We start from the raw sequence: 24010 nt of genomic DNA on the forward strand, positions 1-24010 counted from the left end.
ATTTTCTACGCTTCCAACACCCACAATAGCAGAGAAGAAAATAAGCGAGAGTAGAAGGAATTTCCCAAGTTTCTAGGGACAATTATTCATCAAAACAACAAAAAAATCACCTAAGTAATAGGTAAGTGTTGCTGCACGCTTTAGAGAAGATTTATCGGAGTGGTGTTGATATTATTACTTGTTTGCTTGTTTTGGTGTGATGATGTTTGTTCGGAATGAATGCATACTCTTACTATGCTGAATGATATCAAATCTATGCACACAAATAATAGGAATGGAACGTGTTTTTCCAAAGTTTGCAAATGCAACCAAGTTGCACAAAACTCTCCTTCTCTCCCTTCCACATAAAGTCACTTCATTAACAAGTTCTTTGGCTGTGTTTTCAAAGCACAATGTTAATTTGATAAAGATTGAATCACGTCCTAATCGATTTGATAAGAAGGTTATTGATTTTGTTGTCAATGTTGATGAAGGAGTGAGTAAGGATATTGTTGATAGAGCCATCAAGGAAATGGTTCAAGAAAAGATTTGTGATCATGTACAATATTTGGGATTTGAAAATAAGATTCCTTGGTTCCCAACAAAGATTGCAGATATTGACCATTTCGCAAGAGAATGTCTTGAAGCTGGTGCTGTTTTGCAAGCTGATCATCCAGGTTTCCATGATCAAGGTAAGGAATTGATTTATTGACATTGTTTCTAATGTTTATCAAATCAATAGAATACAGAGATCGTAGAAAGATGATCGCAGACATTGCTTTGAATTACAAACATGGAAGTCCAATTCCACGTATTGATTACACTGAAACTGAAAATAAGACTTGGAGTATTATTTACAAGAAATTGACAGCTCTCTATCCTAAATATGCTTGCGAACAATATAACAACTTGTTCCCATTATTTGAACAAAACTGTGGTTTCAAGGAAGATAAAATCCCACAATTACAAGATGTCAGTGACTTTTTGTTGAGCTCAACAGGTTTCAGAATTAGACCTGTCTCTGGTTTGCTCACTTCAAGAGAGTAAGTTTTCAATTTTGAAATTTTTCATCATTTAACCCAAATAGTTTCCTTAATGCTCTTGCTTTTAGAGTTTTCCACAGTACCCAATATATTAGACATCACAGTAAGCCATACTATACACCAGAACCTGATGTTGTTCACGAAATGCTTGGTCACATGCCATTATTGGCTGATTCTGATTTTGCTGAATTCTCTCAACAAATTGGTCTTGCATCTCTCGGAGCTTCCGATGAAGAAATTGACAGACTTGTTAGACTCTACTGGTACTGTCTCGAATTTGGTATCCTCAAGGAAAACGGTTCCTTGAAGGCTTATGGTGCTGGTTTGTTAAGCTCGTTTGGTGAACTAGAATATGGTTGTTCAGGCATTGATGCAGAAACTGGAAAGAAACCAGAATATTTACCATTCGTTCCAGAAGATGCTGCTAATAGAGTTTATCCAATCACTCACTACCAACCAATCTATTATGTTGTTGAAAGCTTGGAATCATGCAAAGATTTAATTAGAAGATACGTCAACAATTCTCTCGATAGACCATTCCAACTCAAATATAATCCATACACAAGTACTGTAGATGTTTTGGATTCTCAAGAAAAATTAATAAGCTTGACAAAAACCATTCAAAACAACATGGATCTGTTAAAGTCTTCCCTTTCAAAGATTGGTCGTTCCTATGAAATTAACAATAAAAAATAAAAATTTAGCTATGGAAATTAGTATACTAATTTGAATTAATTAGAGCTTTTGGCAACCAACTATAACTCAGGGTCATACGTGTTAATTTTGATGTTGTGAATTAGGCAAGCTTAACTTGCCGCCAAAAATCAACGTGTTAAGCTTTGCCGGTTGACTGTGGCCAAAAAAATTTTGGTATTACAACGGTATTTAAAAATATTATAAAATATTAAAAAACAAAATGTCCCTACATCCAACATGATGTTGTCTACTTGAACATATTTTTCAATGGATGCTGCTGATGTTGAACACATCCTGTCTTCAAGCTATAACATTGTTACATGTACATCTCCCATACAACATCCTAAATGTATTAATGTTGTTGTTGCTCTTGTTATAATAGACTACAATATATATTATGAATAATACAACAATAACAGCTATAACAGTACCATAATATATTACATCATCTTTTCAAACAGGCACAACTAATGCTAGGAACATGATGTGGAGCAAACAACAACAATAGAAGATGTTTCTTGTTGTTCTTGGTTGTGATTTATCCTGTTGTTTGTTGTTCTTCCCGCCAAATATCAGGGAATTACACATGTTGAATTCTTGAAACATTCAACGAGGAGGCAATTACATGTCATTTGTATACATATACATGTGCGGATCATATGATGATGGATAACACACATGATAACATGCAAATTGTTTACATAACATGTTGTTGATATGTTTTGCACAACTTATTGTGGATGTGTGAAGATTTCAAAATTTGTGGATGTAATCTGACGGTTGGAAAATGTGGAATGTTTTCAAGATGGACATTATCTAACGCATTATCATTACCACATTTATTTTTTCTTTGGATGAATAGGAAAATGTTTTTGGAATGTTGTTGAATGTGATGAAACTAAACTAATAGTACATTCTATACAACTTTACCATGCATTGAAAACATGCATTTTCTTTTATTCTAATGCACATGCATCAATTCATAGATTCAATTTCATTCAACCCAATTAATATCGAATCTACATCATGTACCATTCGATTCTTTCCAAACTTTCGAATAATAGTGTAAATTAAAAGTGCATTCCAATACAACTAGTCAGAATCCAACAAATTAGTTAGTAGCCCATCTATTCGATCTATACTTGCTGTATTAGTATATGCACATTTACAGTAACATTGCAAAACATGTACATTTGGAGTAATAAGTGGATATAAAGAATTTGTGAATTTCATGGCAAAATAAATTGGAGAAATTCAAAACATAATCACCACAACCAGAAACTGGAAAATTCAATTGTATACAGTAACACATTATTATGATTGTTTGCTCAGTCGATATTATTCGAAATCTTTCCAATAATTAAAGAACTTAATGGTTATCCACATACACAACAACAACATGTATTATCGAAACATTCCCAAACACTGACACATTCCAAACAAACACCCATGACCAATAATACTTGTCCACTCAATTCTGAATATTGAGAATTTCACAACATGAAATTGTCTCTTTTAATCATGTACCAACACTTCATGGTTTTTAAAATTAAAGAAATTGCGAAAAATGTTGAAAAAATCCGCATCAACTAAAAAGCCCCTACTTTACCAATTCACTACAATTCATCATGAATCATTACCTTGTTTAGAGTTGACCAAACCTCGTAAAGGAATGAGAACGGAAGAAAGGTCCACAACGACCAAGAAATTAGTCAAACAGGCAAGACCTCGATCAATACGTGTAGATCCCTCGTTTCGAATAAACAATCTAATAGTTTGTGTTGATTCACAGAGTTGACTAAAGTGGCAATTGACTAGAGCAGTGGGTAAAGCTAGTGGTGGTCGCAACAGTTAATAGTTTCATCAGCATTATGTTTATTCCGCCACAAGAAGAAGTATTTTTCAAAAAAGTGTCTTTACAATAACTATTAAATATATTGCAATTGCTTGGTATTATATTATTTAATATTTCTAAACAAAAAAAACAACACTAATCACTGCACATTAGGTAAAGGCAGTAAACAATCGCAATTTTACCATCTAAGTTTCGAATAATTGTCATCATTGGACAATAAGATGATACCCTTCTCTTCACGACCAACAACACAAACAACAACTCACATAACAACAACAACAACAACATTATCCGATCATCAGCAACATCAGCAACAGCAGCAGAATTATCCACTGTTCTACATGTCGCAAAATATCACACCTTCTGATAATTTTCTTTCGTATAATTCCAATAATATTTCAAATATTAATATTGCTAATACTAATCAAACTATTGCTAATACTGTTACAGCAACAGCAACAGCAACAGCAACAGTGGACAGTAACTCAAATTCTTCACCAATTCCATGCTATTACATCTTACGAGAGGAATGTGTTGGAGATTTAGAGGAAGAATTACGAAGAAGAGCAAGAGCTGTGAAAGATGTTGGACTTTCGAATAGTAATCAGTTAAGGAGAAACCTACCGCAGCAAAATTCTATAATCAAACCTGTTATTGTTGAGAGACATGGCATCTTACCACTTTCAAATCAGGATTCTAATACTACTTTAGGTAAACTTAAAAATTATACTAATTCCAATATAGGAATAATGATTACGACTCAAACAACATCTGAACCACTGAGTAAATCTCCTCATTATCCAATTACTCAACATGACCAGTCCGCCGTGCAAAAAGTAAATCTCCAATTGAGTAACAATCAGATTTTCCAACAACCAAACCAACAACCTTTCCAAACGCATGTTTCGAATAATACAACAATTACTAATACAACTAGTACAACAATAGGCCCATCTCTAACTAATTTCTCACATGTTATTAATAATAATACTAATAGTACTAATACGAATCAACATGTTCTTGGAGGCATGAATGTTTCGAATAATTCTAACGGTCAAATGCAACAAACTTCGAATGCACTTTTAGTACATACTACTAGCAGTCCTCAACAAGATGCTATTCTAAATCAAATATTTGATGAGGAACAAGATGTGATTAAAAATAGTGAACTTGATGAGCTATTGGCAGTTGGCATGGATGACAATTCATTTCTGCAAAGTCCAACAATTAATACCAATAATATTGGAAACATGTTTTATAGTGGAAGTAATGTAGGTGGTGCTGCCTCATCTTCTCCCTTATCACCACCAACTGTTCAAACTAATCTATTCGAAAGTAAGGTAAAGAAGGAAAAGAAGAGAGGCAAATCAGCAATGATACATGTTGAGATACCACCTCCTCTACTAGCACCCAATCAACCCACTCTTAACTCGCCCCAAAACAACTCAATTGGTGGAACACCATCCTACTCGACAACCAATAAGAAAGTCGCAAAAACATCAAAAAAGAAGAGAAAGCAATCAGCTGCTAGCTCCTCATCAATGCCATCAAGTAGCACGAGTACAAACACCAACGATCAACACTTCTTTTTTGGAAGTGGTAGTTCAACAGGTGGTAATTTACATGTTCTTCCAATGTTTCCTCCAAGCATCATGAATGGTGAAGAGGGAGGAGGACCAGATGAAGAAAGTAATGCACCACCAAGGAGAAAAAGAGGAAGACCACCAACTGTGTAAGTATTGACATTCAGTTTCTTTTCTAAATATTTTAATTTTTACAAACATGTAATATGAACAATATGCAAACATGTGATATTATTGTTTATAAACAGACATACGTGGAGTTTTGGTATTGGAGAGAACACCTATAATACCTTCACACGTTTCAGTAATCCATTAGAACAGGCAAATACTGTCAATTCGTATAATTCTTCTTCTTCCTCGAATTCTGATTCTGAATCTTCCAAGAAGAAAAAGAAGGAAAGTAAGAAGAAATCAAAATAAATAATTATTTATTATTCAATTTGAACTGAATCACCCTTCTTTAAGAGAATGTACTCAATAATTGGAGCTGGCATCCAAGGTCTGAAATATTGAATCAAGAAACGTTCAGTATAAGGTACAATAAATAAAAAGTCTCCATTCTTTCCTTCTACATTGGTAACCATTCTGGAAACACATTCGTCAACTTCCATGAATTGTGATAAATCTCTTTTAACATTGGAGGCTGACTTGTTTTCAGTTCCAAGAGCATTGAAGTGAATTTGAGTTTTAACAAAGCCAGGACAAACAATTGAAATAGTGACCTTCTTTCCATAAATTCCCTCCTTCAATAATTCCAATTTCAAAGCTTCATAAAATCCATGAAGAGCAAATTTGCTACTAGAATAGGCAGTTCTATAACTTGATGAAATAGTTAGAATGATTAGAATCATCATAAAACATACCAAACACCTGATAATCCAGCAAGACTTGAAACAACACAAATAGAGCAATGAGATTCTTGCTTTTCTCTCAAATGTTTCATCAAGTAGAATGTTGGTGTGACACATCCAAAGAAATTAGTCTCCATCAAGCTTCTATGACCATCTAAATTTGTAGCTTGAGCAAACATTTGCACTGCTGATCTTCCAGCATTCAAATAAATTACATCAATTCTCTCATTTAAATATTTAGCACTCAACTCGATCAAATTTTTACATTCCTCATCAACGGAAACATCTGTCTTGACACAGAAAATCTCGTGACCCTTTCCACTATATTCCTTCAACATGATTTCCTTCAATTCTTGCAATTTCTCAACATTTCTAGCAGTTATGACAATTTTATTTCTCTTTCCGATGGTACAATAGTGTCGCAATAATTGTTCTCCAATGCCAGAGCTTGCTCCGGTGATGATAATATGTCTATTGGAGAGGCACTCTTCAGAATTGACTCTCTTTCTCTCCTTCTCAAATTCTAAATATCTAAACACATTCAAGCCAATTACTCCAATTAAAAGCAACAAGACTCCCGCCAAATATTCGATCATTTTTTTTAATAAATTGAAAAAAATGAAAAACCAATCGAACCATAATTTTCATCCGAGTGAGGATGGAGAATTTACCTAGCACATTAAATCTTGTCCGATTTGATTGTTAAATTGAATGATGATACAATCATGACGGTCTTCTGAGGAAATAGTGAAGAGGAAACATGTTTAAACCCAATTTATTGGCTGACCAAATAGTGTATTATACTAAATATGATTTTATGTATTTTATATTGATTTGGTTGAAAGATAATATTAAAGGATTATTTGAGAAAATTAAATTTGATTTTATAATTAAGTGAATTTAATAATAATCAGATATCCAACTTTAATTAAATGTTAATCCGTTTCCATAAATCAATTTTTGATTTCAATTTCTAATATTCACCATTTTCCAATTAACTAATTAATTTGACCTTCCATTGAAAATTATCAGGAAATTGTAATGAATTGTGAAAAGAGATCCCTCAACATTTCGATTTGTCAAGGTTCTTCCTATCCTTGACTAAGAAATATCAAAATTTCCAATTATCCAATACCTTAATGAACCAGCATATGAAAGTTAAATAAGGAGTTTCAGTCATACTTGTCAAGAAGAGCCTGTCTTTTCTTTCTTTCCTCATCAGAAATATCATTCAATTCCTCATGTGAATAATATTCTTGTTGAGGGATGTTTCCCTTCTTTTTGGTATTCAATGGTTTCATCATCATTGGAATTACTAATTGAAAAGGTAAATGAGCAGAGTTTGTTATTTCTCCCTCTGTTAGAATTGACTTGATATACATATCCCGATCATGTTCAATGGAAGTTGATTTAGGTACTTTAGGAATACCATTCGGAAAGAACAATGAATCAGGTGTATCATCAAACAGTGTACTAGAATTGTTAAATGACAAATCATTGATTGGTTCAAGATTATCATCATTAGAAAGAAGATTCGTTCCATTTGTTAGTGCAAGAGCAGCCTTCATAACATTCGACAGTAGAAATGATGACATTTTTAATTTGTTGGTTTTTAATTATTAATTATTGATATTTTCGATTTAAATTATTAATATTTACAAAATGTACAATTAGTGCCTCATTCGTGCAAATAAAGCTGGTAAATGTGGCAATATTTCATGATAACTAATGTTACCGTCACCATCAACATCACAATCATGCAGCATTTCATCAACTAAATCTGAAATGTCTTCCTCCGAAATATCTTCATCACCATTCTTTGAGAGAGCTTCCTGCACGTCTTGCATGAAGCTTAATAGTTCATCTCTTTCAATTACACCAGATCCATCTCCATCATAATATTCAAATATATAACGAAGTAACCTGGATTGAAGCTTCTTTTGCAGTTTGCTAACCTCTTTGGAATCAAATATTGGTGATGGAGTTTCAAAATCTTCATCTGCTAATATCTTCATGAACAGATTGATATCTCGAAGTAAATTACCAGTAGGCCGATAATCAAAGAACCTAAAGAACAAGTCAAATTCCTTTTTCAATTCTCTTGATGTGAGATTTTCAAGAAATTGTATTTGTTCTGTCGATAAGCTTGGATTAAACACTATATAAGACTCGTCTAACTGGCCACATGAATCAATCATTTCACCTCTCATTATATTAGAACTCCAAAATAATTCAAAACTCAGTCTGTCAAACTTTTGAGCCTTAATTACATTTTGCAAGCTCTCCACCAGTGTTGTTATACTCTCTATAGGAAAAATAGCAACAAGTATTAGTTTTAGTAACAACAATAACAAAACTTACTTTCTGTTACTTTGGTTTGACCACACATGTATAATAAATCTCTACAAAACTTTCTCAACTCTGATGAATCTAAAAATCCACTCTTATCCCTATCATATGAATCAAATACTATCTTTGAAAGCTTCATTGATACTTCTTCCTTTGATTCATTCTGATCAAAATATGTAATGATTGAATTTACATTCTCGAATAAGTTCGTATGAACTGGCAGATCAAAAAACTTTAATATATTCTCAAATTGCTTATTCATTTCCGCCATCTTAGTGTTCCTCCTCCTCCTTTTAATATTAAGATAACCTTTCAGTGATTCCTTTGATGTATTGAGAAGGTTTTTCTTGGCCTTATTTATATTTACATAAGGCGTTGTACTCGATTTTATAGGAGAGACCGTTGTTGAATTGTCGCTAACTTTTGTTGATGATGAGAAGAATGTCCTCACTGATGATGAATTCGAAGAGGAGGACACGGAATTTCCACAAGATATAGATGAGCAAATTCCCCCCATTTTTTATGTTGTGTGTTGGGGCTGGCAACGAATAATTGCTTCTTTTTCCCTCAATAAATTTTTAATGGAAATAGAGCACATTTAGGGCTATTTTGTTGGCTCCTTCATTAAGGTGGACCTTATGAAATGTCCACAAACAAGCCATACCAGTCCATGGAGGCAATCACTAATTAAGGTAAAATCACCCTTATTAATCGAGATGTATTGTGATATTAATTCCAGTCCATTAAGATTTATTATCTTAACGTAGAGGACTTGATAGTCAGTCGATGTGAAAATAAGACAAATGTTTGTTTGTGAATATATTCTTTGGGGATTATGTCTCCTCCATTATACAGTTGTTTACTGATTGAAAATGTGTTACCTCTTCCTCAATAGTAGAAACAAAAGCTTCAGACTTTTTCTCACATCGGTTTTGGAATGGAGATAAGGTTCGAATTGAATATATTTTGGTGCTAAAGTCCATTTTAATTTTCCATATTAATATTACTTTCAATACCAATGTATTATCCACAAGAAAGCTTTGTTTCAATCAGTTAATATTATTGACGTTAACCAGCTATCTAATTTTAAAAATTCATCATCATATAAATAGCAAATTGTAAAATATTAGCCAATTTGAAATACAAAAACAAATTATTATTAAATAATTTATAAAAATAGATTTAAAAAATGACGACGAATAACCAATCGATGGCAATGTATTCCTCTGCTACTCAGCAACAGGATACAAATGGCCAACAACAACAAGATGGTAAAAACGGTGCAAATTATAATACAAACCGATTAAACGCTAGACAACAGATGAATATTGGAGTTTTAAAGAGAAAAGATAAATTTATTACGACAATACACTCGACCTTTGATCATGTAGTATTTTACAAGTTTCAAGATGATTCATGGGATAAATTGGAAGTAGAAGGAGCCATGTTTATTGTAGAGAGAAACGAACCAAAATTTCCCAAGTATCGTATTGTAGTGATGAATAGAAAGAGTAGTGATGATTTTCGTCAAGATATTACAAAGGATTTAGAATTGGAAGTCCATCACCCATATGTATTCTATAGAACCAAAGGTCGTATTATCAAGGGAATTTGGTTCTACAAATCTTTGCAATGTATTGAATTTAATGACCTCATCGTTTCGTTGAAAGAAAAGGCCTATGGAAAGACGGAACCAGAAAGCAAACAATCAAATACTTTTGTACAACCACCAACTACTTTGCAACCATCTCCTCTAATTAATTACCATCCAAACCATGCTGATTCAATTTATCATCCATCATCACAATCCCATCAAATTAATCATCATCAAAACGATTCACAACCATCATCAGATGCTTCATCTTTACTTAAGAATATGCTAGGAATTGGAGGTGTAACAGGATTACCACCAGTTGAAAATGGTTCCTTTAATCCATCATCTGCAATGGACGGAAATAATTATCTAGATGAAGAATCACTTATCAGAGAACACTTTTTCAACTCTAGTGCCAATCAACAAGTTTCTACTGTGGTTGAACCAGAATATTCATCTGTGTTATCTCAAGAGTGTGTTCAACAATTCGGAAAGAGGAAGTTTGTCACTAAGGAAATGTTCATCAATCAGCTCATGTTCACACTAGAATCTAACAAGGACTTTTCCGATGCTTGCTACAATCAATATTGCCAATTTCTAGCTGATGAAAATAAACAATCAGGAAATAGGTGCTAGATATATAGGTAAAATAATTTACAATTTCTTCTTCTCCAATAATGATGATTATTATCTTATCCTATTCATCATTATTAATTCAACAACTTCTAACACCAAGATAACCAACAGTTCTCTGCAAATCTCAAAGTCCTCCTCCATCGAAGTGCGATCCTGATGAAAAAAGGCTTGTGAAAAAAAATGTCATTCAAAACAACAACAGCTTCATCATCATCGTGTTCATCATCTGATGGTGGTGTGGTATCATCATTGATGAATATGAGTGTTTTTACTTTTGGACAATATGCCATCTATACCGTGATTGGTTATATGGTTATTAAATTTATTTATAAATTAATATTTGGAAGAAGTTACATGTGGAAGCAAGTTAAACCATTCGATACTAAGAAACGTCTTTCAACACCACTTCAAGAATGGGTTGCTACAACAAGAAAGAATCCACAAGGAAGACAAATGATTCCTTGTACTAATCCAGGAACAGGTGAAGAATTATGTGATCCTGTACCAGCAATGAATACTCAAGATGTTGAAGAAAGAATTTCCTCTGCTAAGAAGGCTTTTGAAGGTTGGTCCAAGACATCATTTGAGGATAGAAAGAGAGTACTCTTGCATTTGTTGGACAATATCTTGAAACACAAACATGAAATTGTTGCCAAGAGTTGTAAAGATACTGGTAAGACAATGTTTGAAGCTCATTTGGGTGAAGTTGTCATGACTTGTGAAAAGATTAGATGGTTAACTACTAGAGGTGAACAATTCCTTTCACCTGAAACTAGACATGTTCCATTAATGATGATTTACAAAGTTGCCACAGTTCAATATTTACCATTGGGTGTTATTGGTATGATTGTTCCATGGAATTATCCTTTCCAAAATGCTATCAATGCTATTATTGCTGCTCTATTTGCTGGTAACTCTGTTGTTATTAAGGTTAGTGAATGGGCTACTTGGTCAAGTGTTGAATTATATGAACATTTAGTTCAAGATGCTTTAATTAAGGCTGGTTTCTCTCCAGATACTGTTCAATTCATTGTTGGTTTTGGTGAAGCTGGTAATGCTCTTGCTAAATCAAAGAATACTAGTCACGTTTTCTTTATTGGTTCTCCTGAAATCGGAAAGAAGGTCATGATGGCTGCCACTGAAAATTTGACACCTGTTACATTGGAATTGGGAGGCAAGGATCCATTCATTGTTTGTGAAGATGCTAACGTTGATATTGCTGTTGATGTTGCTATTAGAGCTTCTCTTTACAATTGTGGCCAAAATTGTATTGCTGCTGAAAGATTGTACGTTCATGAAAAGATTCATGACAAGTTTGTTGCTAAGGCAGTTGAACTTATGAAATCACTCAGACAAAGACCAACCTGTACTAAGGATTGTGCTCTTGAACCAGAAGAAATTAACGATATTGGTGCCATGACCATGTCAACATCTATTGAAAAGATTGAAAAAGTCATTCAAGATGCTGTTAAGGGAGGTGCTAAGCTCGTTCTTGGTGGTAAGAGAAATCCAAATTTGAAGGGTCAATTCTTGGAACCAACTCTCCTCACTGAAGTTAAGAATGATATGAATGTTGTTCAAGATGAAGTTTTTGGACCAGTTGTCACTATTGTCAAGTGGAAGGATGAAGAAGAAGTCATTGGAATGGCTAATAGTACTTGTTATGCTCTTGGTTCATATGTATTTGCTGGTGATCAAAAGCGTGCTGAAAGAATTGGTAACCGTCTCGTTGCTGGTTTGACCATGGTTAATGACTATGGTTTGAGCTACTTGATTCAAGATTTGCCATTCGGTGGTGTTAAGGTTTCTGGTTTTGGTAGATTCAATGGTCCAGAAGGTCTCCGTGCTTTCACTATCCAAAAGAGTTTCGTTACTAACAGATTCCCAATTGATATGCCTCCACCAAAACTTATTAGATACCCAACTGAAGGTTATGCTCATATGGTTGTTGCTCACTTGGTTGACTTCTTATATGGTCCATGGACTGGTACTGTTGGTTCTCTCTTCCGTTTAGTTGGAGCTTTAATGGGAAAGAAATAAACTTGTTAATTTATTTGTATTTTAATTTGAATCTAAAGTTTTATTATGATTCAAAGAAAGATGTCATTATTTTGAATTAGATGTTGGTTGAGTTGGCAATACAATTTGAACTCCATGATCTTTCAAATATTTCAGACAGTGCTCAGCTATTGTTTGAGTTGCCTTAGAATCAACCTGATTGCAATAATCGAAAATTAATTTGACATCATCCAAGTTATCACATTTCACAGCAATCAAATAAGCTGCTTTGAATCTATTACACAACAAACAAGCTCTAACCTTCTTGGAATCGTTTCTCAATTTTGCAATAAATTTTTCTGCATTCTTTTCATCATTCATTTCCTTAATATAAAGTTTGATAATATTATTAATGATTGCATCCCAATCTTCATCACTAATTGGAGTTCCTCTAATTTGTTTCAATAAATTTTCTATAATTGCTATTTGCTTCTTTCTCACAAGACTACACAGAGTACGAATATATAGCTTGACCATTGGTAAATGGAACTCAGATGCAATTCTAAATGATAAATCAAATGACTGCAACATTAAAAATTCAGTTATTTCACATTTTCCTTTAACTGCATCAAATAGAGTAATCTTAGTGTTAGGAGTTGATGGACTCATGACATTTCCAAACTTTTTTGTGACTTCTGTTTGTAAATTGATAGTTTTGACATATCTTGAAATTTCATCAGGTTTTAACACTTGCTTTTGAACATCATTTTCTGTAGAACTATTTTGAAGCCCAGTCATGAAATGTTTCTTTGCACCTTCCAAGTGGGAGAGTTGTTGATTTTGATCATCAGTCTTTAAGAATAATCTAATCTTGGTCAAACCAGCTCTGATGTTATCATCCATAAAAACTTGGAAATCATAGAGCAAGTTGAGTGCTTGTTTTTGATTCAAATATTTACAAGTGGCAGTGAGATATGGATAACACTTTGTAAAGGTAGTGTCATATTGTTTGATTACATTTTGTAAGAATTTCATCAATCCATATTTAACACAATATGTTACAATTACATCCACAAAAAGAGATTGAGACATTTGTTTCTTGAAAAGATAAAGAATAGCAGCATCTAATTTTCCATTTCTAACCAGGAATGAAATGTAAATATCACTCGAACCAAAGTGTTTGATATAGTACTGGGCCTCTCTCATTCTTTCTTCATCGAGATGAGTGTGAAGTTGTGACTTTTCAACTTGTTCAATACTTATAGAGGCTCTTTTCTTTGATGGACTGTTACCAGGTGAGTCCAATACAGATTCTTTCAACTTGTCTCCCATTTTCTGATCAACTGCAACTACAGATGGAGCTCCTTCGAGAATAGCCAATATTCTATTAAGAAGTTGTTGTTTTTGCTGAGGAGTGAGAGTAAGGCAATATTTGAGTTTGTCTCGGGCTTGTTTGTACTTTCCTAAAGTTAAAAGGGTAATACCCCATTGAGTCCAAATAGGATCAGATTCGATTTGACATCTGGTAGCAACATTCAATGCTAAATTCAAATGGTCAAGTTGAATTAGACTGTCACGAATTTGTCTGGCTCTATTTTGTTGACTTAAATCACTTAGAGAAATACTTCCAATGGCACAATTATGATAAATAATTTGCTTTAAAATTTCCACATGAGAAAGGATAGTATCACATAAACCTAATCTTTCATGAGATTCCGTATCCTTACTGAAACAAATTTTAGCATATCTGACAATTTGACCAACCAGACTGATTCTGTTCGTTCTTGAAATATGTTGGGTTTTGCTGATTTCATCACAGAGCGTCAAGATGGAATCTCCAACCTTTCTATTATTCTTGCAAATATCCAAGATTGACTTGGCTAGCAGAATACTAGGAGCTTGAGGGAAGGAAAAATTGATTCTAATATTGTTGTTGTGCTCCTCATTATTGAGAGTGAAAACACGAGAAGAGGATTTCTTCTTTGTGGTATCTGTTTGTTCAAAATTCTTTAAGGACAATGCTTTCATACCATATTCAATCAGCAAGTCGTCGTTTTGAAGTTCTGGTAATTCGTTGAGTATTCTTGAAACTTTCAACATTTCATTATTGATAATTAAATTTTCAATTATCAGTGATGGTTTCAAAAGTAGGTGATTATACTTTTTCTTATTTTCCTCATCTAAAAGTTTTAAAACTCTCATACCCATCAAGCTAGCAGTATATTGTTCCAATTGATCCTTTTTGAGATGTTCCTTGTATACTGAGAGAATAAATTCACAAACAAATAGCTTATTCTCATAAATTTCCAACTTTTCCAAAACATGTTTGCAAACAGAAAGAGCATTTTCAGGACTGAGTCTGGATAAAGCTTGTGTCACTTTGCTTATAATCTTGTCTGTAATTGCTTTTTCTCCCAAAATATAAAGACAATATTCTTGTTCTATGTGTATCATGACAGAATCATAGCCCTCACCAATATTCATTGGGGTGGAGGTAGAAAGAAGATTCTTGGCAGCTCTTCTAGCAAGATCAAACTCACACACTGTAATCAAATCAGAAATAAATCTGTATGGATTATGATCGCAAATTTCTTTCATCTCAGTCCATGAATCATAGTTATCTCTTAGCTCACTGCTGAGGACCTCCTTGAAAATGTGTAACCTTTCCAAAACCTTACTGGCTCTTTCGTAGATTTTTTGTTTTGTTTTATCACTTCTAAAAGTACTGCAACATGATCTGATAAGTTCAATGCAAACTTCAATATCCCATTCATCCATATAAATTTCAATTAAAGAAAATGCAAGCTCCTTATCCTTGATATTATAAATGTACTTGTGACATTCAGAGTGGTCAGGCATATTTTCAATATAAAGTTTTAACAGAAAATCAGGTGTAAAGTGAGTAAGACCTTTCTCAGCCATTTCCAATGCAAGATTGTAATCGTCAGCATCTATCAAGTTTTGAATGATAGCAAGATACAGTGAGTCTGCTTGATCTGACTCAAAACTTGAAATGGTATACTTTTTGAGGTTTCTTGAGAGGTCAAGTCGTTTAGATAATTGAATGGCATCTTTTACAGGTTCTAGCTTAATAGCCATCCATCTATTCATCACTTCACTATTCTGGCATTGACTTTCTATAAACTCTAGGAACTGTGGATTCATCTTGGAGTAATCAGCAAAGTATAAAGAGGACAAAGCTCCCACTAACGAAGATTTTTGAGATATTATCTTTGCTAAATCTAGTGAAATACTCAAATCATTCGATTTTGATATTTTAGATTGTGAAGCTGACTCTAAGATAAATGATAAAATGTGAATACCATTGAGATCAGCTAACTTTGACGCCTTTTCATCTAGAAAAAATTAATAATCATTGGTAAAATAGTCAAATTACGTACAATTTCCTTCTTCAAAGAGAGTTTCTGATAAAATTTGGGCTAATCCTCTCTTAAATAATGTAAATACTGATGTATTACTCTTCTCATTCAAAATTTCCTTGTTTTTCAAAAGGTTTGATAAGAGTTGTGAAATATAATCATATCTTTCGTTTCCATGTCTTAACTCTTCTATCAGTTCTGAAATATCCTTACTTTCGAATCCTCTGTTATCATAAATACATAAATCTTTTAGAGAGGTTGATTTTGTTTTTTCTACCTCTATGTACTTTCTCAAAATTTCGATATTATCCTCACGATTGTAATTGAATAGTTTGGAATATACTCTGAATATTGGTCCTTGATATGGTGAATCCAAATACATTGCAAACAAATCAAGTAGAGGAATACCAGGTTTGAGCTCTTTGATTTTTTCTATGAGTACGCCATGTAGTTCCTTGTTTTCAGTCTTTAAAGAAAAGAGCACATCAAAAAGTGTTATAAAATTAGGGAATTTTTGAATAATCTCACCAACACTCTTATCCTTATGTTCATTATGAATGGTATACATTATTTCAGCATCTATTACTTGATTCTTGAATGATTCACCAAGATTAAATCTTGTAATGACTTCCTTTGCCTGAGAGAAAAGATTTCTCTTAATGCAAATAACAAAAAGTGTGTTAGGGGAAGCGGTCCACATTTGCACAAATTGGTGTTGCTTGTAGGAACTATTGAGAGAATTTCTATCAAACTCGGAAATCATTCTTGTCAAACTAAATCTCCACAATGCTTCATCGAGTATTTTGACGAATCTTTCGATTCTAAAAACCATTCTCTCATCTTTACTCGACTGTTGTAATAGTTCTGTGGCTGTCTTTAAGAAAACCAGCATATCATGTAAATTATTTGGTGAAATGACAAATACAGAATTATTGTCTGTATGACCCTTGATATGTGATGATTTTGTTAAAATAATTTGGAAAATATTCTCCAAAGTACTGAGCCTGTAGGATTCACTTGATATATTTACAATGCTGTCTTCAATGCTCTTCAAGGAGTCTAGAATGGATGTTGATTTGTTTCTTACTATTTGTATTGCTTCGTGAATAGCAAAATAAGCTCTCAACAAAGTCAAATCGATATTTCTCTCATTTTCTGTCGTTTCACGCAGCTGAGGTCTTTTCTTTAAAAGAGAAACCAAATCATTTTCTTTCAAATTACCCAGCCATGGCAGAAGTAAATTAAGAGTGCTTTGACTTGGAGCCAAATCTATTAATAAATTGGCAATTTCTTTCTTGTTTGTAAACTTAAAGTCATTTTCAGCCAATTTCTTCATCTTGACCGACTTGATAAGATCTCTACTATGTTTCTTTTCAATAGTATTCATAGATCTATTGGCCTCTAAAAGAAGTTCAGATGCATCCAAAGAAAAGTCCAAAAAGAATGCAAGTTCATTACATGTAAACTCTACCCATGGATCAGAAATTGGGGTTCTTTTTTGTTTTCCTTGAATCCAAATATTTTGGATGATATTATGTCGTTCAGTAATGTCAGACTTGTAATTATCCCAGCTTAATAAAATTATAAGAGGCCTCATGTTTGAAAAGTTTTCTTGATCCAAAAGAATATTCAGTGAGGCATAGTCTTTCTTAGCAACGAGATCCAGTGCTAAATTGAGCCCAGATTCTAAAATATGATTATTAGTAACTCGAATATATTCCATATAGTGAAACCAAAAACTTTGAGATGAAGGAGAAGCTTGTATAATATCAATTAATTTTTGTTTTGATAACAACTCCTCATCCAAAGATGTGAAAATTCTAGTTAATTTGAATTGTTCATCACTATATTCCTTGTCTGAAATATCAGCAATAAATAATGACTCGTAAATGATATCAATTAATTGATTATTTGGTCTAGACTTTAGAGCTATAGCCTTATTTTCAATTAATTGTTTAAAAATGTTTTTCAATAAATAAATCGACTCTGAATCCATAGTAATTTGTTTAGATATGAAACGAAGCATATAGGAAGCTTTTTCATAATCTCTATCATTACACAAATTTTCTAACTTTTCTATTAAAATACTTTTTCCATTAATAAACTCAAATGCATTCCTCTCTAAATAGAAAGCTAGAAATGGACATTTTTCATACATTTCTCCAATTAAATCCATGATAGAACTATCCATATTTTGTGAAAATGTTAACCCAGTTGATGATAATGTTGTTATTACAGTCTCTGTTGTTGACTTCTTTTTTGATAATAACCTAAATGAATAAATATATTTCATATGCCTGACAAGCTCTTTAGAAAATTTATCCGATAATTTAAAAGTATTTACACAACAATCCAATAATGTTTCAAAAGATATTACATCAATATTATAACCTTTTAGGCTTGAATTATTGGTCAGTTGTTGTAACTCGGTATATACACAATAACAAAACCACTTAAATCTACTAGTGACGTGAGGATTTTTGGGATCCTTCAATTCTTCAATACAGTGATTAAGAATAAACAATGTATCCGACTCTGATACAGTTTTAAAGTAATCAATAAAAAGTGCTCTTGCCAATTCATATTCATGAGTAGCAAGAAAGTTTAGTAAACATGTTCTCATCTTGACATTTTCTTTATCAGAGAGGAAGGGATACAAATGATGATGTTGTTGCTCTTCCGATGATGTGATGATCGGTTGCTGATGTATCACGGAAAGATTTTTAATTTCACTCATTTTTTTGTTGTGTGATTTTTTGTCTTGAAAATCCATCAACACAGAGAGAAAATCTAATAGCAGTAGATGCTTGAATGTGTTATGAAGGTGTTGGAGTAATTGCTTTTGTTGAGTAATTCAATGCTCATGGTTTATTGATTTGAAGAATTCTGGAGCTTTTGACTATTTTGTCTGGAGAGAACGGCAGGTCTGAAATTTGAGTTGACCACTTGATGAACCTCCTTGGTGTGGAATTTTTGTTGTTTTTCTAGAGCTTTTGCCGATATTATTAGCTGTTGTTTAGGTGCAAGTAAATTATTCGTGAGGTCCACAGCATCTATTGGATGACTTTCCTTGATGAGTGAGGAAAGAGTGTGAAGATATCTTTTCTTTACAATGGATTCCTTTTCTTGGAAGAACATTGGATTGTAAATGGTGTTCATGAGCTTTTCTTCACTTTCTCTGACTTTAAGTTGAAAGTTTTTAAAATTCAAATAGTCAAGATTTTGTCTCATATTCACCAACTCCAATCTGTCAACGTGATCAGTATTAGTTGGAGCTCCTCTTGAAGAAAAAGGGGCCATTCTAGAAGCTCTTCTTTGTGGGCTCTTTGTTGGTAGCTCTCCTGTATTCTTAATCTTTTCCTCTAGATCCTTTGCATATGTCTCAAAGCTCAAAATATCGTTTTGCATCTTTTCAATAGCTTCTAAGTAAACATTCTCTTCACTCATGGCAAGTTCATATTTTTCTCTAAATCCTTCCAAGTCTCTCAACTTTTGAGTAAGTTTCTTGAATTCCTCATCCTTGTCATTTGACTCGGCTAAACTCTTTTCCAATTCATCTTTTTGCTCAAGAGTTTTTCTAAGTTTAAGTTCAATTTCTTCAAGGGTTCTTTTCAAAGACTGGTTTTCTTTTTCCACCTTCTCCATTGAAGGTCTCATGTTCTCGTAAATGGATAAGTCTTTCTTCACAGAGATTAATCTTTCCTCAAATGTGTCCTTTAGAGATTCTCTATTTTTTGGATTCATGATCATCTCCTCACAAAAAGAGTTCAACTCCTCGCATAGACCTCCAATAAATTGATTAGGTATGTAGAACGTATCTGAATCATCTCCTATGGAAACTAATCTTAGTACTTCCTCGTGAGGCATTCCCAAAGCAGCCACAAATAAATTAGAAGATTGTCTAAATGAAATATCAGCAAACATATGAGACGGTATATAATTAAATTCAGTTGCCTTTTCACTCATTATGCTTTGAACTCTAATCAATTGGCTTTCATGCAAATCCATGTAGTAAGTATAAACATATCCCATCTTGGTGTTCTTTGATAAAAGGGCTTCGTAATAAATTAAAGAAATAAAGAATAATTGTTCGCATAAATTATGAAACTTTTCGTTGCATACTATTTGAGGGGTTTCGGTTAATAACTTTTGAATTATTCTACAATTTTGGTTCAAGCTTTCAAATTCTGCTTGTGAGGCAATCAAGTTTGAAGAAATCTGCTTTACAACTGGAAGTACTCTTTCTTTTTCTGGTAAAATCTTCTCAATCAAAACCTGAATTGAGGTAAACAACTCAAGTATTGTTGAAATCATCATTATCATTCCTTCTAAAATACAAGAATATCCACTAATAATGTGAGAAATACCAACACAAATAATCAAACACATACCTATTCTGCCTGCTGATCGAATCTATCTCCTGTACAAGGTTTGTCAAAATAAACGAAATTGTCACAGTATTTTCATTGGAAAAATCTTCTGTTAAATCATCTCTTTTGAGAACCTCTAAAAATCTATCCGCTACGTTATCTAGTTCCATCACATCTTTAACCACATTTTCCATTTCCTTGAAATTAGTAATGTAGGAATATCTTTTTCTAAAAGATTCGAGTATGAAAATAGATATCGATAGGAAGAAGCTTAACTTGTTTTGGAAATCTCTTATTTTAAAATCTCTTATTTCAGAAGAACTTTCTGCAATTCCATTGGGCTTGTCATTAATGTATCTAATCACCTTTTTAAACTTTTTAGATGATGTTCCAAGAATATGGTAATGCTTTATACATTGAACAAAATCTTCAAAAACTTGAGGTGGAAGAATTGTCTACGTGTGTTATTAAAATATATTTAAACTACAAACCTGTAACGATTCAATGTGTGATGATAACTCCTCTATTTCAATATTCATTTTATCCTTCTCAATGGACCATCCTCTTTTGTTTTTCACCTTCTCCACTAAACTTGTGTAATTTAACAGCAAGTCGTTAGATTTAATTTGGAGACTATTGGATTTACTTTCCTTATCCTTTGATTCCTTCCTTATGGAATCCAATTCCAAAGCAAGTTGAAATACTTTTGATTTAAACATTTCTATAGTCCTTTCTTTTTGGTCTACAAGAATTTGAACTTCCTCCAAGTATTTTTCAAAATCATAAAAATCATTTTCTCTATCTTCAAGCTCCTCTTTCAAAATGGCTATCTCTTCTTTGGCAATTATTTCCATTTCCAAAGATAATTCCTTGAACAACTCTAAATCCTTAACTTTTGATTCCAAATCATTGATAATTTTTGAGAGATCCTTGTTCTTTTCGATCATTTCATGAAGAATTTGATTCGTTGTTTCATCATTTTGAGTTTTTACAGTAGAGCTATAATTCTGTATTAAATCACCTGTATATCCAGCATTTGCCAAATCATTCACTATACCATCTAATTGCTCTCTATATGAATTAACATGCTCCTCTGCCATCTCCTTATCCAACTTCAACTCTTCCAATTGTAATTCGTAATTTACAAGTTTATCTTCAAAATTTTGTTTTAAATTTTCCATTTCTGCCTCCAATTGTATCTTTTGATTGATAGCTATTTGAAGTTGCTTCCTATATTCAATAAGCCTTTGTTCAATTTGACTTTCTTCTGGATGTTTTCGTTCTCTTTCAATTCTTTTCTGAGCCAATTGCTCCAGTTTTTTCTCCTTATTTTGTTGTTTTTCTAGCATTTCATTTAGATTGATTGAAAGCCTAGAAGAGATAGAAGAGAATGAATCTGACAAGTCAACACTACTATTTACACTATTATTTCCACCTATTGTTTTTGAATAATACAAATTCATTACTAATAAACCTACTCCTCATGCTCATCGTCAAAGCGTCCAAATTGTGTCTAATTTTCTCCCTCTTACTCCTTAATTCCTAAACATTTATAGGTATCGAAATTATATCATCTTGAATACAACAATAAAAACCTACACTCAAACTTGGTGATCTCGATTCAGATTGTATTGGCCTTCCGAACTCACCACTATCCCCAACATTCACCTCATCGTCATCCTCACCAATGAGACTCTTCCCATTTCTTACTGGGATGTTCCTCGTCTCTGAGGGTGAATCTCGTCCCATCATTTTTTTTGATTTTTTATGATGGTAAAACCGTTACGCTTAGAAATAACTGGAAACACATTACCATCAACAAGCAGATATCTTGAAGGTTCCTTAAAATAGAATTGAGTATTGTTTGTTGTGAAATAAGGATATCTTATTGAGGTCTGAATAATATTGTTAATAATAAATATGATAAATAATTTAGGAAATAATTTAATGTAATGTTCTTCTCTCTCGAAAATGTTTCAAAATGTAATTGGAATATGTGCTGATGATACATGATTTTAAAACTCAAAGTTCTATACTTTACATCTGTTAACTCGATAATCAGCCATATCTTAGCTCAATAAACGTAGGTTGAGTTATTGAGGACGAATCTAATATTTCTAGGACCATTGTATCCAACAAGATAATTACTGCCATCTTGAGGAGTGACAACTTGCATGGCAATAAGTACAACATCATAAATCCACTAATCCAAGTTTAAAATTTCAATTCAATAATACATACCAATAATCCAATTCCTCCAAATGTAAACATCTTGAATAATCCATAACCAACATAACCCAAATAAAATCTATCAAATCCACAGAATCCAAAGAAAATGCTCAATCCAAGAGCTGTTGAAAATGCATATCCAGTACTATAATAATATTCCAGTAAATTATTCCAGAACTAAATACCTACGTGTAAAAACATGAAATTTCTTTGTAAAATGTCTTGTCACCTGTACAATTTACACCTTCTCTTGCATAACATTTGACTGGAACAGTATTATTGGATCTACACCCTTCAAATTCATATGTAGTGGAAGAAATAGGAGGAATGTCACAACTAAATTGAGTACCAAATAAATTATTACAAGAAGGTAAATCGTCATCATAATGAATATTGTCACTATTGGTGTCAATGACACGGAATGAATTCATATTTGAATTTGGAGAATACTTGTTGTCTTGTAAATAAACATTTGCTATTGTTGTTGACTGATCTGATGTACTTCTGACAAATGCTGCATGAATAAATTCAATAATGAATAAATTGACAAAATACAACAGTATCACTACAGATATCAAATAATAATTTAATTTTTGTTTTGTGGATGATGATGGATGATAGTTTCTCGTGCCAGATGATGAAAACATTTTTTTATTACAAAAACCCAGTTATTGGTTCGGTGTCGAGAGAAGTTAAAATAGAGAAATTATTGGAGAGTTTAAAACGGAGGGAAATTTAGTGGAGACCAATTTCAGTCTTAGCAGAACGGACAGCAGCCAAAACTTCTTCATTGGTAACGGTTTGCTTACCACTGAATTCCTTGAACAACTTGCTGGTGTTGTTGTGCTTAGCCTTGGCCAAAACTTCAGAAACAACCAAATAGAAAGACTTTGGTGTTTCAACGCCCAAGTGAATCATTTCTTCCAAATAGTTAACAGCTCTCAATGGGTTAGCATCGAAGAGAGTAGATCCAATCAACATGGAGAAAGTTTCAACATCAGGAACAATGTTTTCAGCTCTCATTTCGTCGAACATGTATTTAGCCTTGTCAGATTGAGCATTTTCAACACACTTCCAAATAATTTCATTGTAGTGATCAACAGTAATTGGCATACCCATATATTTGAGAGAAGCGAACTTTTGGATAGCAATTTCAGCAGCTTGAGTTCTTACTATTTAAATTTTCATCGTCATCATATTAAAATAATATTATTTTACGATTATTATTTTAATTTTATCATATTGTTCTATAAATTCCTCTATTCATCATAAAAACATACCTGTTGGGTTAGCTTCGAATCGGATACTTCTAACTTGGAGTGATGAAGCAGCGAAACACTTGTTGTTCTTTGAAGCAAATCTGGAGAGTCTGGCGAGCATTTTTTTGCGATATTTTTAATGAGTTTTACAAAATTATTCGGGCAGGCTTTTCAGCAGGAAAAAACAA

General features: G+C 32.9%; 9 protein-coding genes across 9 annotated transcripts; 4 read left to right on the forward strand and 5 right to left on the reverse strand.

Annotated features, from left to right (window-relative positions):
• Nucleotides 1-273: 273 nt before the first annotated feature.
• Nucleotides 274-1742, forward strand: NAEGRDRAFT_83269 (uncharacterized protein). The gene is made up of 3 exons (XM_002672436.1): nucleotides 274-671; nucleotides 722-1022; nucleotides 1067-1742. Exons 1-3 carry the CDS (start codon nucleotides 275-277, stop codon nucleotides 1716-1718), a joined length of 1350 nt encoding a protein of 449 aa, XP_002672482.1. The 5' UTR covers nucleotide 274; the 3' UTR covers nucleotides 1719-1742.
• Nucleotides 1743-3658: 1916 nt separating this feature from the next.
• NAEGRDRAFT_81214 (uncharacterized protein) lies at nucleotides 3659-5593 on the forward strand. The gene is made up of 2 exons (XM_002672437.1): nucleotides 3659-5305; nucleotides 5405-5593. The coding sequence occupies exons 1-2, from the start codon at nucleotides 3795-3797 to the stop codon at nucleotides 5574-5576; spliced, it is 1683 nt and encodes a 560-aa protein (XP_002672483.1). The 5' UTR covers nucleotides 3659-3794; the 3' UTR covers nucleotides 5577-5593.
• NAEGRDRAFT_72473 (uncharacterized protein) lies at nucleotides 5588-6603 on the reverse strand (the record flags this gene model as incomplete). Its single annotated transcript, XM_002672499.1, has 2 exons — nucleotides 5588-5975; nucleotides 6020-6603. 2 exons carry the CDS (start codon nucleotides 6601-6603, stop codon nucleotides 5588-5590), a joined length of 972 nt encoding a protein of 323 aa, XP_002672545.1.
• A 576-nt stretch (nucleotides 6604-7179) lies between these two features.
• Nucleotides 7180-7602, reverse strand: NAEGRDRAFT_72474 (uncharacterized protein; the record flags this gene model as incomplete). Its single annotated transcript, XM_002672500.1, has 1 exon — nucleotides 7180-7602. The coding sequence occupies one exon, from the start codon at nucleotides 7600-7602 to the stop codon at nucleotides 7180-7182; it is 423 nt and encodes a 140-aa protein (XP_002672546.1).
• Nucleotides 7603-7677: 75 nt separating this feature from the next.
• Nucleotides 7678-8217, reverse strand: NAEGRDRAFT_72475 (uncharacterized protein; the record flags this gene model as incomplete). Its single annotated transcript, XM_002672501.1, has 1 exon — nucleotides 7678-8217. One exon carries the CDS (start codon nucleotides 8215-8217, stop codon nucleotides 7678-7680), a length of 540 nt encoding a protein of 179 aa, XP_002672547.1.
• Nucleotides 8218-9545: 1328 nt separating this feature from the next.
• On the forward strand, nucleotides 9546-10595 carry NAEGRDRAFT_81215 (mRNA decapping protein; the record flags this gene model as incomplete). Its single annotated transcript, XM_002672438.1, has 1 exon — nucleotides 9546-10595. One exon carries the CDS (start codon nucleotides 9546-9548, stop codon nucleotides 10584-10586), a length of 1041 nt encoding a protein of 346 aa, XP_002672484.1. The 3' UTR covers nucleotides 10587-10595.
• A 181-nt stretch (nucleotides 10596-10776) lies between these two features.
• On the forward strand, nucleotides 10777-12649 carry NAEGRDRAFT_77543 (aldehyde dehydrogenase). The gene has a single exon (XM_002672439.1). It carries the CDS (start codon nucleotides 10845-10847, stop codon nucleotides 12624-12626), a length of 1782 nt encoding a protein of 593 aa, XP_002672485.1. The 5' UTR covers nucleotides 10777-10844; the 3' UTR covers nucleotides 12627-12649.
• A 43-nt stretch (nucleotides 12650-12692) lies between these two features.
• NAEGRDRAFT_52233 (uncharacterized protein) lies at nucleotides 12693-18587 on the reverse strand (the record flags this gene model as incomplete). The annotated part of the gene is made up of 2 exons (XM_002672502.1): nucleotides 12693-15940; nucleotides 16178-18587. 2 exons carry the CDS (start codon nucleotides 18585-18587, stop codon nucleotides 12693-12695), a joined length of 5658 nt encoding a protein of 1885 aa, XP_002672548.1.
• A 228-nt stretch (nucleotides 18588-18815) lies between these two features.
• Nucleotides 18816-23950, reverse strand: NAEGRDRAFT_81217 (uncharacterized protein). The gene is made up of 9 exons (XM_002672503.1): nucleotides 23844-23950; nucleotides 23310-23735; nucleotides 22753-23077; nucleotides 22576-22708; nucleotides 22418-22537; nucleotides 21813-21876; nucleotides 20826-21769; nucleotides 20356-20789; nucleotides 18816-20312 (listed from the first exon to the last, which is right to left on the reverse strand). Exons 1-9 carry the CDS (start codon nucleotides 23941-23943, stop codon nucleotides 18833-18835), a joined length of 4026 nt encoding a protein of 1341 aa, XP_002672549.1. The 5' UTR covers nucleotides 23944-23950; the 3' UTR covers nucleotides 18816-18832.
• Between the last annotated feature and the right edge of the window lie 60 nt (nucleotides 23951-24010).

Source organism: Naegleria gruberi, assembly GCF_000004985.1.
Source record: "Naegleria gruberi genomic scaffold NAEGRscaffold_53, whole genome shotgun sequence".
NCBI classification, from domain to species: Eukaryota; Heterolobosea; class Eutetramitea; order Acrasida; family Naegleriidae; genus Naegleria; species Naegleria gruberi.